The sequence below is a fragment of the Myodes glareolus genome, chromosome 12 (genome assembly GCF_982192425.1).
Source record: "Myodes glareolus chromosome 12, mMyoGla1.1, whole genome shotgun sequence".
NCBI classification, from domain to species: Eukaryota; Metazoa; Chordata; class Mammalia; order Rodentia; family Cricetidae; genus Myodes; species Myodes glareolus.
Window position 1 is genome coordinate 33,305,612 of NC_142037.1, and position 19,660 is coordinate 33,325,271.

At 38.9% G+C, this 19,660-nt stretch overlaps 1 protein-coding gene and 1 pseudogene across 6 annotated transcripts in view; one reads left to right on the forward strand and one right to left on the reverse strand.

Moving 5' to 3' along the window:
* The first annotated feature begins 626 nt into the window (after positions 1-626).
* LOC125392330 (kelch repeat and BTB domain-containing protein 8 pseudogene) lies at positions 627-10,047 on the forward strand (annotated as a pseudogene).
* Positions 10,048-10,611: 564 nt separating this feature from the next.
* Cdca2 (cell division cycle associated 2) overlaps positions 10,612-19,660 on the reverse strand; it is a 40,167-nt gene continuing 31,118 nt past the window's right edge. For all 6 annotated transcript variants that reach the window (XM_085698673.2, XM_048422224.3, XM_048422225.3 and 3 more), the window contains 2 exons: positions 14,503-14,674; positions 10,612-11,946 (listed from right to left, as the gene is read on the reverse strand). In XM_085698673.2, coding sequence (XP_085554799.2) covers positions 10,769-11,946; positions 14,503-14,674 — 1,350 coding nt within the window. In that variant the 3' untranslated portion in view covers positions 10,612-10,768. The remainder of the gene's footprint in view (positions 11,947-14,502; positions 14,675-19,660) is intronic.

Consider the following 19,660-nt stretch of genomic DNA (forward strand, 5'->3'; position numbering starts at 1 on the left):
TTCGACTGCTGGAAATGCTGTTAGAAGAAATCAGTGACCCACACCATCCTTTACCTTGGTAAACAAGTTCTCTAGAACACATTTAAGTTTGTACTTTTCAAAATGAAGTTAATAGGAAACAGTTAAATTCTGAATTACTTGTGACTGATTTGAACAATCTGGAAGAATGATGGCATAGTCATTTCTAATTACATTTTATTTATAACAATGGATCTATAGAGTTACAGTTATTGAAGAAATGTTTCAATGTAGGGCCTCAGTTTCACTAAATTACCAAAGGAAAACGTTGGTTTGAGATGGACAACCAAGTCAAAACTGGTATTAAATTGAACCCAAAGAAAAGAATAAGTCTAAAAGATGTTTTCCAGAACAGCTTAAGCCTTCAGTGGTCAATGTATACTTACAACAAATAAAAATGCAGAAGCACAAGAGCCGGAACCCGGGAAGCACAATGACATCTGCCAAGGGGTCCATTGGAGAGATGGCCACCTCGGCAGGCGGCTGGCATGGGGCCACTAGGGTGCCTGAGGAGGGGACCAGAAGTGTGGTTACCTACATGGCCCTACCCAAGTGTGTTTTCCCCAACAATGAATGGGATTCTACCTTCAGACACAACCAATGAAACCATGGACCCCTGTCATGCTTGAAGTATTCTTAAGCAACTCAAAACAATGTACAGACTGAAAGAGTCACCTAGGACCGAGTGGGCCTGAGGAAACAAGCTCCACTGGGAGCAGAAGCCAGGAGCAAATCCAGTCCTGGGAGCCAATCCAGTCCTGGAACACTGGCAGATCAGGACTGAGCCAGAGACCAGATCCAGAGTCAGCGATCTCTACCAGAACAGAACCAACTCCAAGCCAGGGACTTCTGCTGGAGGGGATCCAGATGAGGATTTACAGAAACAGATCAAAGCCAGCAACCTAGGCCAAAGTAGGTCTGAGACAGCAAATTCCAAGGGGGCAGAGCAAAGCACAGGAGCACTGAGCTACCTCCAGGAACAGGAATAACCAACAGGGTAACTAAAACTGTGACACTGACTATACCGCGAGGAACAACCATCTGAGCTTTGGATTCACTGGCACCTAGAAGATTATTCAACAGAATCTCAGACAGCCCCAACCACACCTACTAGAGGAAAAGATGAATAGAAAAGTTAAGATAACACGCTACACCACAAAGAGCAACACAACACCAGTAAAACCTAAAGACCCTACAACAGCAAGACCTGAACAACCAAATATGGATGAACCAGAAGAAAATGACCTAAAAATAACTTCAGGAGAGTGTTTAAAATTCTTAGAGATGAAATAAGAAATTCCCTTAAAGAAATGGAGGAAAAGACAAAGAAGAAAATGGAAAATAGCAAATCACTTAAAGAAAACCAAGAAAAAGAAATCAAACATATAAAAGAAACTATTCAGGACTTGAAAACTGAAATAGAAACAATAAGGAAAACACAAGCTGAAGGAATTATAGAAACAGAAATCATGAGAAAAAGATCAGGAACCACAAAGGCAAGCATGAACAGCAGAATACAAGAAATGGAAGAGAGAATCTCAAGTGCTGAAGATACAATAGAGAAAATAGACTCATCAGTTAAAGGAAACATTAAATCTAACAAAAGCTTGACCCAAAATATTCATGAAATATGAAACACCATGAAAAGGCCAAATCTTAGAATAATAGGTATAAAAGAAGGAGAAGTTTAACTTAAAGGCACAGAAAATTTATTTAACAAAATTATAGAAGAAATCTTTCCCTACCTAAAGAAAGATATACCTATGAAGATAAAAAAGCCTACAGAACACCAAATAGACTGGATCCAAAAAAAAGTTCTCTTATCACATAATAATCAAAACACTAAACATACAGAGTAAAGAAAGAATATTAAGAGCTGCAAAGGAAAAAGGCCAAGTAACATATAAAGATAGACCTATCAGAATTACACCTGACTTCTCATTGGAGACAATGAAAGCCAGAAGGTCATGGTCAAGCATTACGCAGACATTGAGAGACCACAGATGCCAGCCCAAACTACTATACTCAGCAAAACTGTCAATCATCATAGAAGGACAAAACAAGATATTCCATGACAAATCTAGATTTCACAAATACCTAGTTACAAAATACTAGAAGGAACACTTCAACCCAAGGAAGATGGCAACACCAACAAAAATACAGACAATTGATCTCATAACAGCAAATCATGAAGAAAAAAATGCACAAATTATCATCACCAACAATGAAAACTAAATTAACAGGAGATGGTAATCACTGGTCATTAATATTCCTTAATGTAAATGGACTCAACTCATCTATAAAAAGGCACAGGCTAACAGATTGGATACGAAAACAGAATCCATCCTTTTTCTGCATACAAGAAACATCATCTCAGAGTAAAGGATTGGGTGTTGCAAGGAGAGAGGGTCCACTTGTTTTTCCCAGCCACCCAGCTAGGTTATACCCAAAATAATCACACAGAAACTGTATTAATTTAAACACTGCCTTGCCTATTAGCTCTAACTTCTTATTAGCTAATTCTTATATCTTAATTTAACCCATTTATATTAATCTATGTATCACCACATGACTGTGGTTTACCAGCAAGATTCTAATCAGCGTCTGTCTCAGGCAGGAGATCCATGGCATCTGCCACTCTGTACTTCTTCCCAGAATTCAGTTCTGTCTACTCAGGTTACCTAAGTTCTGCCATTTCAGGCCCAAAGCAGTTTCTTTATTCATTAGCCAATAAAAGCAACACATCAGTTGGGAAAAAAATATAGCAATCAACTGGACCTAAGAAACAAGCAGGTGTAGCTATCCTAATATCTAATAAAATAGACTTCAAACTAAAATCAGTCAAAAGAGAAAAAGAAGGTCATTTCATATAAGTCACAGGAAAAATCTACCAAGATGAAATTTCAATACTGAACATCTATGCCCCAAATACAAGGGCACCCTCATATGTCAAAGAAATACTTCTAAAGCTTAAATCATACATTAAACCCCACACACTAATAATGTGAGACTAACACTCCCCTCTCACCACTGGACAGGTCAATCAGACAAAAAAAATGAACAGAGAAATAAGAGAACTAACAGATGTTATGACTCAAATGGACTTAACAGACATCTCTAGAATATTTCATCCAGACAGAAAAGAATATACCTTCTTCTCAGCACCACAGGGAATCTTCTCAAAAACTGACCACATACTCAGGTAACAAAACAAACCTCAACAAATACATAAAAATTGGAATAACCCAATGTATCTTATCAGATCATCATGCTTTAAAACTAGAAGTCAACAGCAATACTAATTCCAGAAAACCCACAAACACATGGAAATTAAACAATGCTCACCTGAATCATCAATGGGTCAAGAAAGAAATAAAGGGAGAAATTAAAGACTTCCTAAAATTCAATGAAAATGATCACACAACATACCCAAATTTATGGGACACAATGTAAGCAGTAGTAAGAGGCAAGTTCATAGCACTAAACGCCTACATAAAGAAGCTGGAAAAATCCCACACTAGTGAATTAACAGAACATTTGAAAACTTTAAAACAAAAAGAAGCAAACTCACCTAAGAGAACTAAACAACAGGAAATAATCAAATTGAGAGCTGAAATCAACAAAATAAAAACAAAGAAAACCATACAAAGAATCAGTGAGACAAAGAGTTGGTTTTTCGAGAAAATCAACAAAACAAACAAATCTTTATCCAAACTAACCAAAAGGCAGAGAGAAAATATCCAAATTAACAAAAACAGAAGTGAAAAGGGGGGCATAACAACAGACATGGAGGAAATATAGAGGATCATCAGGTCATATTTTGAAAACCTGTACTCCACAAAATTGGAAAACTTAAATGGACAACTTTCTGGATAAATATCACTTGCCAAAATTAAATCAAGACCAGATAAACAAATTAAACAGACCTATAATAGCTGAAGAAATAGAAGCAGTCATCAAAAGTCTCCCAACCAAAAAAAAAGCCCAGGACCAGATGATTTTAGCTTAGGATTCTACAAGACTTTCAAAGAAGAACAAATACCAATACTTCTCAAATTATTCCACACAATAGAAACAGAAGGAACATTGCCAAACTCTTTTTATGAGGCTACAATTACCCTGATACCCAAAGCATAGAAAGATATTACTAAAAAAAGAGAATTACAGACCAATTTCACTTATGAACATTAATGCAAAAATACTAAATGAAATACTGGCAAATCGAATCCAAGAACACATCAGAACCATCATCCACCATGATCAAGTTGGCTTCATCCCACAGATGAAGGGATGGTTCAACATATGAAAATTTGTCAATGTAATCCACTATATAAACAAGCTGAAAAATAAAAACCATATGATCATCTTATTAGATGCTGAAAAAGTTTTTGACAAAATACAACATCCCTTCATGATAAAGGTCTTAAAGAGAGCAGGGATACAAGGAACATACCTAATCATAATTAAAGTAATATACAGCAAGCCAACAGCCAGCATCAAACTAAATGGAGAGAAATTCCCAGCGATTCCACTGAAATCAGGAACAAGACAAGGTTGTCCACTCTCTCTGTATCTATTCAATATAGTTCTCTTGAGGTCCTAGCTAGAGCAATAAGACACCAAAGGGAGATCAAGGGGATACAAATTGGAAAAGAAGAAGTCAAACTCTCACTGTTTGCTGATGATATAATTTACATAAGTGATCCCAAAAATTCTACCAAGGAACTTCTACAACTCATAAACACTTTCAGCAATGTAGTAGGATACAAGATTAACTCAAAAAAATAAGTAACCCTCCTATACACAGATGATAAAAGGGCTGGGGAAGCAATGTAGTAGGATACAAGATTAACTCAAAAAAATAAGTAACCCTCCTATACACAGATGATAAAAGGGCTGGGGAAGAAATCACAGAATCAACACCCTTCACAATAGCCACAAATAACATAAAATATCTCAGAGTAACTCTAATCAAACAAATGGAAGACTTGTATGACAAGAACTTTAAATCTTTGAAGAAAAAAATTGAAGAAGACACCAGAAAGTGGAAAAATCACCCATGCTCTTTTTTTTATTACTATGTTAATAGGCAAAATTAACATAGTAAACATGGCAATCTTACCAAGAGCAATCAACAGATTCGACATAGTGCCCATCAAAATCCCAGCAAAATTCTTCAAAGACCTTGAAAGAACGGTACTCAACTTCATATGGAAAAGCAAAAAACCCAGCATAGCCAGAATAATTCTGTACAATAAAAGAACTTCTGGAGGTATCACAATCCCCAATTTCAAACTCTACTACAGAGCTACAGTACTGAAAATGGCCTGCTATTGGCATAAGAACAGACAGGAGGACTAATGGAACTGAATAGAAGACCCGGATAACAATCCACACAACGTCAAATACCTGATCTTAGACAAGGAAGCAAAAAATATTAAATGGAAAAAAGAAAGCATATTTAACAAGTGGTCCTGACATAACTGGATATCAACATGTAGAAGAATGAAAATAGTCCCATATTTATCACCATGCACAAAACTCAAGTCCAAATGGATCAAAGACCTCGACATAAAGCCAGCCACACTGAACCTTATAGAAGAGAAAGTGGGAAGTACACTTGAACACATTGGCACAGGGAACCACTTCCAAAATATAACCCCAGCAGCACAGACACTGAGAGAAACAATTGATAAATGAGACCTCCTGAAACGCTTCTGTAAAGCAAAGGAAAACAACAGCCTACAGAATGGAAAAAGATCTTCACTAACCCCACATGAGACAGAGGTCTGATCTCCAAAATGTACAAAGAACTCAAGAAATTGGACACCAAAAGATCACATAATCCAATAAAAAAAATGGAGTACAGACCTAAACAGAGAACTCTCAACAGAGGAATCTAAAATGGCTGAAAGACACTTAAGGAAATGTTCAACATCCTTAGTCATCAGAGAAATGTAAATCAAAACAACTCTGAGACTCCATCTCACACCTGTGAAGAAAGACCAAGATCAAAAACACTGATGACAACTTATGCTGGAGAGGTTGTGGGGAAAAGGGAGACTTCTGCATTGCTGGTGGGAATGCAGGCTGGTACAACCCTTTTGGATACCAGTGTGGCGATATCTCAGAAAATTAGGAAACAACCTTCCTCAAGACCCAGTAATACCACTTTGTGGTATATATTCAAAGGATGCTCAATTGTGCCACAAGTACATGTGCTCATGTTCTTGTTCATAGCAGCTTTATTTGTCATATCTAGAACCTGGAAGCAACCTAAATGCCCCTCGACCGAAGAATGGATAAGGAAAATGTGGTACATTTACACAATGGAGTGGTGCGGGAGAATTGTCTGTATTCTGTCAATCATGTTTTAAATAAACGCTAATTGGCCAGGCAGGAGGTGTAGGTGGGAAAACCAGACAGGAAGTGGAAATGATGCAAGGAGAGCAGGAGAATTCTGGGGAACAGGAAGCTCGCTCTGCCACTCCTGCCCAGATCACCAAAGCAGCAGGATGTGAGCTGCCCCACTGAAAAAGGTACTGAGCCACATGACTAACATAGATCAGAAAAATGGGTTAATCAAGATGTGAGAGTTAGCCAGTAAGAAGCCTGACCTAATGGGCCAATCAGCATTATAACTTATAGAGATCTCTTGTGTGATTTTACTTTGGGGCTAAACAGCTAGGAGGCCAGGCCGGGCAGGACAGAAACACAAACAAGCCAGCCCCCTTCATGTTACAGAATGGCGCCCATGTGGATAACTGCATCCACAGAAAGCCTGAGAAATCTTGGGAAAGACTAGAGTAAAGCAGTTCAGTTTTCAGCTGAAGCAGGAAAAAAGCTGCGCTGTTTTAAAATGCCAGCTTTCTGGGCCGTCCTGCCAGGGAAAACTCTGACTCTTTCAAGCAGGCAGTCCTATGAAAACACTATTGCACCTTGCTTCCTGGCAAAGACCTTGAAACGCCTTAAGAGCTTTTGACTGTTGTTTTCTCCATATTCCTTAGCAAATTAAAGACCCATGTGGTCAGAAAAAGAGAGATATACAGTAAAGAGAGATTCAAAGAGTAAAAAAACCTCTAAATGGTTTACATTATGTTAAAAATATATACAGGCTAAAGGTTAAAGTTCTCAGATTAAAAAAAAGAAAGAAAGAACGAGTAGCCTGGGAGGCAGAGACAGACAGATCTCTGGGAGTTCAAAGATAGCCTGGTCTATGGAGGGAGTTCCAGGACAAAGATATGCAGAGAACCTGTCTCAAAAAGCCAAAAGTTAAAAGTAAAAATAAAAGAAATAGAAGTTAAATAAAACCACGTAAAGATGGAAAATACACAGAGAATCTTGATACTGTATGCTATTATGCTCTCTTTGAATTGTTTAAATGCTGAGGAAGGAGCAACAGCTGCTAAAAGATATTTGCTTATAAATGCTGCAGAATTAATCTAAGATAGGTATTTTGAAAATACCTTGGCTTCAAAATTGAAGTCAAAAGGTATGTTACATTGGAGAAGAGATTTTGCTTTTGTTCCCACAGAAAATGAGAGGCTCTGGATTTATTCAGAGTTAAGAAAAATCATCTTTGGCCAAGGGAGACCACCTGAGCAATCTCCGATAGGAGCAGATGGCCCAGATGTCTGAGTTTTTCATCCAGAACAGGTTCAAGACTGCTGCCTGAGATGATCAAGACTCACAGGATACTCCAGTCAGGATTTGATTATAACTCTAAATTTTTCTTTAGGTTCCTATAAGATTATCAGCGCCCCCAACCAGCAGGAAGTAGCCTGAAATACTACGCCCACATTCCCCAAAAAGGGACTGGATATTTTCTTTTTTTTTTTTATTAAAAAAAAAAAGAGGGGGAAGTGGTGCGGGAGAATTGTCTGTATTCTGTCAATCATGTTTAAAATAAATGCTGATTGACCAGGCAGGAGGTGTAGGTGGGAAAACCAGACAGGAAGTGGAAATGATGCAAGGAGAGCAGGAGAATTCTGGGGAGGAGGAAGTTGATTCCTCCCACTCCTGCCCAGACTACTGAAGCAGCAGGATGTGAGCTGTCCCAGTGAAAAAGGTACTGAGCCACATGGCTAACATAGATCAGAAAAATGGGTTAATCAAGATGTGAGAGTTAGTCAGTAAGAAGCCTGACCTAATGGGTCAATCAGCATTATAACTTATAGAGTCCTTTGTGTGATTTTTCTCTGGGACTAAATAACAGGGGGGCTGGGCGGGACAGAAAACCCCAACAAACAAGCAGCCCTCCTCATGTTACAATGGAGTACTACACAGCAGGAAAAAAAATGACATCTTGAATTTTACAGGAAAATGGATGGAGCTAGAAAACATTTTGAGTGATGTAACCCAGACACAGAAAGACAATTAACAATCATAGGTGGTTTTTAAACATAAAGCAAAGAAAGCCAGCCTATAAACCACAATCCCAGAGAATTTAGACAACAATGAGGACACTAAGAGAGACTTACATAGATCTAATCTACATGGGAAGTAGAAAGTAAAAGACAAGACTCCTAAGTAAATTGGGAGCATGGGGACCTTGGGGGTGTATTGAAGGGAAGAAGGGAGCGGCAGTGAGGGGAGCATAGAAAAATGTAGAGCTCAACAAATATCAATTTAAAAAAACCATTTAAACTCATGGTTCACAGTTGACAGACATTGTAGTGGAGGTGGATCATGGGAAAACACTTTCCTGTCATAGAGACGTTCTTGCTGCACTCAGCCCCTACTTCAGTTAGCATGTGAGAACAGAATTCTGCCCCCTCCCTTTCCCAGGTCTTATGTGATCCCCCAGATCCATGTTCCCTAGCGGCCCTACAGAAAGTACTCAGAAGTTCAAATCACTAGTGTTGAAGTTAAATCAATGGATTTATTATTGAATTGTGCCTATACCTCTTGAGTTATTCTGACAGAGGCCAATGTTCAAGCCTTGTTCACTACAGCTAGCATCTCCCAAATTCCTTCCATACAAGACTAATGTGCTAAGAATATGATTAGTCGTTTGGACCCACAGAATTCTGTTGGAGTCTTTATTTTTGCTGATCATTATGGTCATCAGGAACTTGGAGATTGTTCAAAACAACACATCCGTAAAAAGTTCCTGTGTGTCAACCAAAGGAAAGAGTTTCTGCAGCTGACAAAAGCATACTAGATAGTGATGATTTAAATGTAGACCGGGAAGAACACGTTTATTGTAAGGTGGTGTGAACATGAGCAGAATGAAAGAGAAGTACACCTTCCAGAAATTTTTGCCAAATGTATACGTTTTTCTTTGATGGACGATAAGTTTATCGAGAAAATTCCACCTCAGTTTGCACAGGCCATAGTACGCAGAGGCTTGGAATGAGTGCTTCTGAAATGATGGAAGAAACTCCCTGAGAGAACTGTTGGATACTGTCTGTGCCATGCCAGTTGCAGGAGTTTCACAATGATGTGGAACACAAAGGAAAGATCTATGTTTTACAGGGGGAATTTTTCCTCTTCTATGAGCCGCAAAAAGACTACTGGGGATTTTTAACCCCCATGACTGTGCCTAGAGTCCACGGCTTGGCATCTGTGAACAAGGACTCTATCTACTACATAGCTGGAACCTTTGGAAATCAGCGTGTCTACTGTAGAAGCCTATGGTATACAGCTAAATAGTGGACTCGTAAGGACTTTCCATGTGATCAACTTAAGAATCCATACCTTAAGCTAGTACTTTTCCAGAATAAGCTCCATTTATTTGTCCAATAATATTTATTTGTCCTTGAGTGAGTCCTACTCAAGGGACTGTAGAAGAACACATCTTCAGAACCAGTAGGAAAAATTCTCTTTACCAGTCTGATGACATTGCTGACCAGTGGATGAAAAGTGTATGAGACCACTGATAGACTGTGGGGCCTTGGCAGCCATTTTGAGTGTGCCTCAGCTAAACTCTGTCCTCAGTGTCTTCAGAAAGGATGTAAGAAGTGGCAGGCCTCAGCACATCACTGTCATCTCATACAGAGGGACCTTGTTTGGAAACGCTGTCAATGAAGAAAGTTGAGAGACTTTTGTATACAGAAATGGGTGTTTGTAAAGATTGTGTTGTGGGGAAGGATTTGCTTTTACCTTCATGCCATTTTCATTTCCGTAAGGAAAGGGAACAAAGTGTAATTATCAGCATTTTCCACCTCTGGCATTAAAGTATTATTCTAGAATTTTGTGATAAGTAGTCCCTGAGAAACCAGGTGAATCAAGACAACTATGCACTCTTAAAAAGCAGTTTGAGTATTCCTGGGTAGACATCCAAACTAGTTAACATGACTTTATTTTAAATATGGGCAACATTATAAGACAATATCATTTATTTAGCTGTCATCTCTCTAACACAGAGAAGCACTAACTTAGATTCTCGATTTTACTATTTATATGTATTTATGGATTTATTTTTGTGTACTGTTTTCAAGTGTATATGATTAAATGTGCTCTGTGAAACTGAAAAAAATGCAGAAACACTGTTGAGTTTAAAAATGAACATTTCAGCAAGACTAATAAACTTACTTAGCATTTAGAGGGAGAAGATACACGATGAAGAAATTCATTTATTGCTACTCAAAGTCATCGCAACTCAAATGCTTTTTTATTAGAAACAAGCAATGCACTGAAGTTGAACAGGGATGGAAGTAGTAGGGAGGAAGCTGGGATCCCTCCTCTTAAGAGCCAATGCCAGGTGAAACTGTCAGTCCCAGAACCAGTTCTCCTGTGCCCAGCCCCCTTATGGCAGTTGAGAGCTCTCTCCCTTCTCAAGAAAGGATCTTCTCTTGAAGCCTGGTTGCTCAGTGGTACTCTCAGCATTTGGGAGTGTAGACACACAGACGCTCTTCCTCCTCCTCCCCCTCCCAGGTAGCTTGGAAGAACCAACAGCCTGGCCCTCACTGTCTGGGATGGATGGCAGGGCACCTGGGTTTTGTTCCGAGGATATAGTCTCTTCTCTAGAGGAGATACTTTCAAATCCTCTGCTGTCAAAGGCACAAATTGTCCTCCTCCTTTTGGTTTTCTGGGACGTGGGAGGAGTGGGAGGCAACATCCATACAAGCCCCGTATCTTCCAAGCTTCCCTGGAGCCTTGTGCTGCGTCTCACTTTGGGTTGAGTGCTTGCTCTCTGAAAGCTTTGCTCTAGGGCAGCAGATAAATCTTCAAAAAGCTGGGGATTCCCCACACTAACCTCTGAAGAGCTTTCCCCGCTGTGGGAAGATGCAGAGTTACTGTTCTGTTCCAGGTATGAACTCTGTCTCTCACAAAAGTTTCTAGAGTATCTTCGTTTCCTTCCTCTACCACTTGTGATGTGCCCGTTCTCTGCATGGTTTCTTCCTGCACTCTTACTGGGGCTTGTAGATTCATTTAGATTTTTAACTAGAATATCTTCTGAACAATCACGCTCCCTTTCTGAGTCAGACGGGAAAGGGTCACACTGCAGATTCCCCCGTACAGCTGAGCATGTACTCTCTTTCTCATACTTGATATCCATATTCTCTGAAACCGTAAGGATCTCACAAAGATTTTCTGTATTTTGATCATCTTTGGAAAATTCCTGGCACCAAGGGCTACACAGAGGCTTTGGACTACCTGACACAAAGTGTTCTTGGGTCACAGAAGCACAAGGCACAGGATTGCTTTCAGTCTTGGTGTCAATTTTTGGCTCTTCTGCATGTTGACACTTACTTTCTGCTCCGGAGTTACTGTTTCTGCCTGTGTCCCTGTTGTTGGGGTTTGTTCCTTCCTCAGAAGCAGCAGTGCCCGGCAGCAAGCAGCTGCACAATTCAGATACACAAGACTGGTCAAAGGCTGGATCCAGCTCAGGCGAACCTTCCTCCAGAGGTAAGAGTGTCTCTCTTTTGATGGGAATTTCAAGAGAGATTACTTCTTCCAGCTCACCACTTACGCTGAAATCATCTATGATATAAAAACACACTTAAATTCAATTACAAAGGAACAGTGTAATGCCTATGAAATGAGCAGTCTGTCACTTACACAAATGTGCTCTATGCAACACTGTCTTTTACGCTTTCAGAACGTACATAACCTACAATTATCACACTATTCTTGCTTACATCTGTCGTTCTCCGTCCCTTACCGTCCCAAGTCCATAGGTTAAAAAAACAAGTGTTCAACCATGGAATAATAAAGCACACAACTTCAGACTATGAAAACGAGACTGCTGTGTTAGCTTCCTTTTCTTTAATGTGCTTCTCATACTATAAGGTGCAGAAGTATGAAACAGTTCCTACTGACTGAAAAAACAGACATCATACTTTTCAAATTCTTCTATCAATGCCTTCTTAAAACAAGGTGATAAAATCAGAATTCTAGGGTACATGAAGAATAGCAGCTGAAGTGTGCAGGTATCATGGCTTCTAAGAATTCCCATAAAATATATTCAAGTAGAATATAAAAAGTAGGCAGAGCCATGGGACCCAATCTCAAAGTCTCACTCGGTCTGGACCCTCCTTTCCAACTAAGCTTCATCCTCCAGGCAAGAACATCACATGGAGCTCTGTGTATGGTTGCATTGTCTTCATAGGTGAGAAAGCTACTAGTAAAGTTTCAGACTGAGAAGGAACATGTCGTCATAAAGCAGAGGTTCTCAACCTTCCTAATACTGTGACCCTTTAATATAGCTCCTCATGCTATGGTGACCCCAACACGAAATTATTTTCGTTGCTACTTCATGACTGTAGTCTTGCTACTGTTATGAGTTGTAAGTATCTGTGCTTCCTGATGGTCCTAGGTGACCTCTGTGAAAGGGTTGTTTGGCCCCCAAAGGGGTTGCGGCCCACAGGTTGAAATCACTGTCCTACAGGAATTCAGTTCTTATGATTCTAAATCAATGTTATCAGATTCTATCTCTATTATCTAAGATAATGTTTTTAGTTGGTTATTCAAATGAATATAAAAGATGTTTTAAGCTGAGTCTAAACTTAAAAAACAAAAACATTTCAATCTGAAAAAATACATTCATGATTAGAGTAGGTAAAATAGTATGTAAAGTTAGAGATTCACACTAACCATGATTTACAATGACCACATTAGCTAGGATCTTTTATTACTTTAAAATTAGTATTGGTATATTTTTATAGCATCCTGATAAAAAAGAGATGTTGGGGAGTGAACATTATAGAAAAAGATGAAAAGAAACTAAATTGTATTAAACCCTCTTTTCAGGTGACAACAGCAATTATAGATTAAAACCACTGAAAGTCAAAGTATTTTCCTGCAATGAAGGTAGTAACATTTTAATAGATATGAAGACTCAAGGCCAGATTAAAAGAAGGTAGAAATGGCAGACCTCCCATTCCACAGCACTCCATACGACAGGACAAGAGCAACAAAAGAAAGAAGCCAGGAATGAGTTATTCTGAGTACTTGTTAAAACTCCTGTTCTGTCCTCAAGTTGAGATGCCTGCAGAAGACAGTCTACAGTGACACACATATCATTCATCTTGAATTCTTTAAAAATGCATGCTAAGATGATATGAAATTGGACAAAGGTAACTACTTTAAAATGGCTACTTATAAAAATCAACATGCTAAAGGGGGGTACTTTTTTTAAAAATTTAAGCACGAAAACTCAGCTTAAACTTACACATTAAAGGGGCTAAAGAGATGGCTAAGGGGTTAAGAACACTGGGTACTCTTGCAGAAGATGTGGATTTGGCTTCCAATACCTCATTGGCAACCCACAACCATCTGCAACTCCAGTTATGGGGATCTGATGCCCTCCTTCTGGCCACAGCAGGTACCAAGCATGCATATGGTGAATATACATACATGCAGGCAAAATACTCACACATAGAATGAATAAATCTTAGGATATAAATCACCTTGGTCTTCGCTTGTTTGTAACAATAACTCTCAAGGTAATCAAGCCCAATTTACAAAGAAACATCTCTAGATTATAATTGCAAGGAAATGTTATAAGGCTAGTTTTTCTATTTTCCTATTTCTGATATTAACCTTTTTTTTTTTCCTTCAGTTTTTTGAGACAGGGCTTCTCTGTATAGCCCTGGCTGTCCTGGAAATCTCTGTAGACCAGGCTAGCCTTGAACTCAGAGATCCATCTGGCTCTGTCTTCGAGTGCTGGGATTAAAGATGTGCGCTGCTACCATCTGGCATTGTCATTAACTCTTAAGATGTATATATTAAAAAGAGATCATTTTGCCTACTTTCTGTGATAAGCCACACAAACAAAGTACAGCAAAAAGTAGATGAACAGAAATAATCTCCCACAAAATTATATGCAAATTTTGTGTTTGAATTCTTCTGATAAAAATGATGAGGATTTCATCAGATTCTGATAGAGCCTAGACCCCTCACAGATTACAGGCTACAACTTCCTTTACTGATAATGGATTCGGTCTTTTTTTTAAATAAAAGTGAATGGGAAAAGGTGAGAGAGGACGTGGTACATGGAGTGGGTGAAAGGAAATAAGCTCAGCCTGAGAGACGCACCTGGACATGTCCTCTGTGTGCGGTCAGCCAGAGCTGTCATTTCAGAGACTTCAGGAAGCTCAGGGATAGGGCTCAGGAGTGGCTTCTTGGATGCAATGTCTCTTTTTCCATATAAGCATTTCTCAACACTCTTCTTCCCCCTTCTTTTCTTTTTTCTGTAACCTTTTAGAACCTGAAAAGATACATATTCAGATACTGACTGAGAATGATATAGGCCCCGCTCAGTTCTGGCCCTTTCATACATAAGATATTTCTAATTAGCATTTATACAGTAAATTCTTTTAAAGATGTACATTTTTTTATAGAAAAATGTAAAATCAGTTATTCTATTTAAAAATTGAGTTCAAATGACAGCAAGAGAAAGGTAACTTACATAAAGTCAGATAATATATGAATCCAAACTCAATTGATAATGCACAAACTTTCTCAATTTCCAGAGTATTTGTCTAAGTAAAACGGCAGATTAGATGGTATAGTGTTGGATAGAGTTAATTAATGAGATTATTTGTAACTAGGCATGATAATCCAAGATTAATTAATTAAGATCCCTGGCTGCTCTTCTGAGATCAATCAATTCCCAGCACCCAAGAAGACATCTCACAACTGGCTTTATGGGACCCATTGGCATTTTTTTTGGACCCAATGGCAACTGGCACACAGAGGCAAAACACATACGTAATAAAATATCTAATCTAGCATGAATTATCTACTAAAGTGCTATGGGAGGCTGCTTCTGTTCATAAACCTGGTTGAAGCCACAACAGGTGTTTAGATAACATTGAAAGGTAACATAAATCTCGATGAATTTATGCAAACAATAAATGAATTAATCATGATTAAAACAAAGAGGTTACTCAGGCTTGGGACAGAGCTCAGAGGAAGAGCGCTCGCCTACCATGTAAAAGGCTCTATGAGCTTTAGTACAGTAAAAGAGGCCACAATAAGACATCTGACTTATAAAAAAATGTGAATATCCACAGACTTTAAAAAAACAACACTTTAATAACTTATGGAATGTAGGAATGTATTTGATTCATAATGCCCTACCAATACTGAGAAATAGTTTTGTTTAAAAAAATGTTCCAAATGGAAAAAAAACTTTAAGGACATTATAACATTATATTGAAATACAAGACTTTTACTAACAAAAGGGATAAAACATATTCTCAAACTTTCAACACAAAACATATTTTTTGACAGTTAATACTTCCAGAAAGTGAATCCATCCCAACATTTATGGAAGTAAAGCCAGTTGATAACATGTGTGCCGTGCAAACTAAAGTAAACAGGATGTGGCCCTAGGATTCCTGGTCGAAGAGTAAAGTCACCACATGTAGACACCATGTCAGACTAAAGGCACATAAAGGAGGACCCTGCAGATGACAGGATTTCAAAACGCACAGAAAGCACAATGTTCCACTCTAATCTTGGGGCAACTGTCCTGGTGGTGCAACACAGGAAACATACTTGCTGGTACTCAACACAGACCACAGGTGGCAGCTGGCATATGCAGCCCTGGCATCCATGCAGGAACAGCAGCTAAGCAGACATAATTAACCTGCATAATACAGTGACTCCAGGAAGAGCACTGCTTGCTGTAGGCGAAGGAGGGCAAACACATCTGCGAGTTTATACTCAAGAAACAGCCTACAAGATTTAGGGGAACTACTGGTGGAAGGGAATAGATGAGATTCAAGAACACAGAAATGGCACAGAACTGTGTGTTCCTCAAGAGATCTATAGATAACTTGTAAAAACAAAACCAAATACAACATTCCACACAAAAATAGTTTTAGAATGCTACAAGATGAATGTTCCCCTTGGTGATATGCAATATACATTTAACATAAAATTCGGTGAGAAGTTCTCAACATAAATAATCTCTATGCACATAAGAAAAGCATTGGGTTAAATATTTTTCCATTAAACTTTCTTTTTTATGGAACATCTGTTGACATTTCATGAACTAGAGATGAGGAAATCTGGCTTGGTCAGTGGATGGAGAAGCCAAGAGAAAAGAAATATTTTAAGGTGGGGTTCACTGATGTGCTACAGAAGAGAAACATTTGCATTCTGGGTTCAGAGTCTATCAGCTGCCAAGCAATGTCAAATGTCAATGTCATGCAGAATGGGAGTCACAGCAGGACACCCCACATAGGCCATGGCTATGTCATCAAGACAGAATGTCCAAAACCTGCACAAACTCAAGCCAGCAAAAATCCCAGCATGAAGGAGGGGAAGTGGGTAAATCCCACCCCTAGCCAAAAAGCTATATGCAAATGATAGGTGGTAGGGGAAGGAAAAATCAGTTTTCTTCAAGGGACAGTGGATACTGGGTATGTCAACCACATGGCAGACCTCATGCTCGGGAGTAGATGGACAACACAAATCTGACTCCATGTTTTTTAGTGGCTTTTTTCTTCCTTTTTTTAAGAGAGAAAAAACATGTAGTTGCGCGGGTAGGGGAGAGGGGAGGTTCTGGAAGGAGCTGGGGGGGGTGAGGGGCAGGAAAGAATATGATAAAACTATACTGTATGAAATTCTCTAAGAACAAGTAATAAAAGGAGCTCGAATGTGAATTGATTAACACAGGCCTTGACCAATACCTATATTAGAATAGCCAGCACCTAGCTATTAGGAATCTTCCAAATTCCTCTCTGCTATGTTAAGAGAGGAAAAATATCATAAGAAACTTAAATTGTTAAATAAAAGCATCGATGGCTTACAATGTTTTGATAATATATATGCTCTGGAATGGTTCCATCAAGCTAATTAGCATACTTATGTACTTATGACCTTACATACTTTAAAAACATGAATGTCAAACAAAACAAACTGTGTTGAGCTTACCCAAAATCTGCTAAATGTTAATGTGCTGAATAGTTTTTTATCAACTTGACAAAAGCTAAAGACATCTAAGAGGTGGAAACCTCAGTTAAGAAAATGCATCTGGTCCTGGGTTCTGTAAGAAAACATGCTGAGCCAGTCAGTAAGCAGCACCCCTCCATGGCCTCCGCATTAACTCTGGTTTCCAGGTTCCTGTCCTGACTTCCTTCGATGATGAACAGTGATATGGAAGTATAAGCAAAATAAACCCTTTCCTTCTCGATTTGTCCTTTACTTGTGGTGTTTCATCACAGTAATAGAAACCCTACCGAAGACATGTGAAGGACAAATATTTTGTTTGAAGATCACGAGAAAATATACTAGCAAAATAATAAGAGGTCTGTCCTAACAGGGCATCTAAGCACCGATCTTACCCATAAGATCTGACAAAGCCTAAAAACTGACCAAAATTGAAATTTACTTGAATATTAAAAACAAACCAAATGACAATAAAAGATTTTCTTATAGCACAGTAGCCAAAGACATAAGGAATCCCAGGGGAAGCCATGTGATCTGAAAATGGTAAGGTCGGTTCAGAGTCTAGAGCGAATGGAAGACAACGGAAGGAACTTGCTTCTATTTCTATTCCACTCCCTTCCAGATCAGGTATTTTTCACACAGGGTAGAAGTCAAAAGTCAACGATTATCATTTGTTTTAGTCATATAATTAAGATATACTTAAACAAATGGTTTTGAAATTGCCTAAAAATAGTCAGGGGAGGGGACTGGAAAGATGGCTCAGTGATTAAGGGTTGTTCTGGCAGAGGACCAAGGTTTGATTCCCAGTATTCACTTGACAGTTCACAACCTACTGGAACTCCAGTTCCTCGAACTGGGATAGCATTCCCTCTTCTGGCCACCGTGGGCATGAGGCACAAGATGGTACACATATATACATGAACCCAAACACATTAAAAACAAACAAAACAAAAACATGCCAGGTGTGTCAGTGCATGTAGTTTTCACCACAAAAATGCTGAGGCGGGAGGACTGCTGGAGTAAAGGAGTAATGCCAGCCAAGGTAACATGATAAACTTTGGTCTCAGAGGAAACTGAAGAATAAAAACAATCCTGGTAGCCAGGCAGTGGTGGCACACGTCTTTAATCCAGCACTTGGGAAGCAGAGGCAGGTGGATCTCTGTGAGTTCAAAGCCAGCCTGGCCTACAAGAGCTAGTTCCAGGACAGGCTCAATAGCAAAAGAGAAACCCTGTCTTGAAAAACCAAATCAAACAAACACCACAAAAACCAATCCTGGCACATGTCAGCTGATAAAACTAGCCAGCAAGGAGACAATGGTAAAGCTCTGCTCCGATGCTGTCGTGGTTCCAATGCTGCATTTCTAGTTCTTCTGGTCAGCTCCCACTTAAAATACACTGCTATACTTTTAACTTTAGTAAAATCAACTGACCCCTGCATACCTATCAAGTAACTTTAGCAATTAGGTTTCATTTATAATCTCCTCCCCTTAGATTTTAAAGCACATTTTAAAATATTATATTTATTTCACCAGAAAGAATCCTGCCCTGTACCAAATACAAATTGCTTTATAAATAAAATAAAAGGGAAGTATTGGTACATACAACCTAGAAAAACACTGAGAATTATGCCAAGGAAAAAGACAGGTTTCCAAAAGCATAACGTATGTCTCCTATTTATACAATCTCAAAAGATAAAATTATGTAGAGTGGTGGTTGCGAGAGGTTATGGATGAAGTGGATACGGCTATAAGAAGGCAGCAGAAGAGATCTGTCGATAAGATATCTAGTATCCCAACCACATTCACATGCTAGCTGTGCTCTTCTATAGTTTTTTCCAAGAGTACTCAAGAAAAGTCCTTGGAATCCTTCTTTATTTCTTACAATAGCATGTTTCTAAAAGTAATCTCACATTTAAATATCTACAACTAAGCAATTTCCCCCTAATTATCTCAATTTGAACTCCTCTAGCTGGCCACCACACATACCCTTGTAGTTGCTCAATTCAGGATCCCAATCAAGTCTAAACACTACTTACTTGGTTGATACAGTTCTAAGTTTCTCTTACTCTGTGGAGTTTTATTTTGGGGGTGCTGGTGAGGAATCTTAAAAAAAAAAACCATTTATTTGGTAATTCTCATGGAATTATCTGAAGTCTGGCTTTGGGTGGCTTTCTATGTCTACTATCACATGGACCCAGAAGCCTGGACTAAGTTTTGACAAACATTAACAGGTACCATCTGTGTAACTGACAAACTAAAACTGCATATAATATGGTGTACAATGGAATATATCG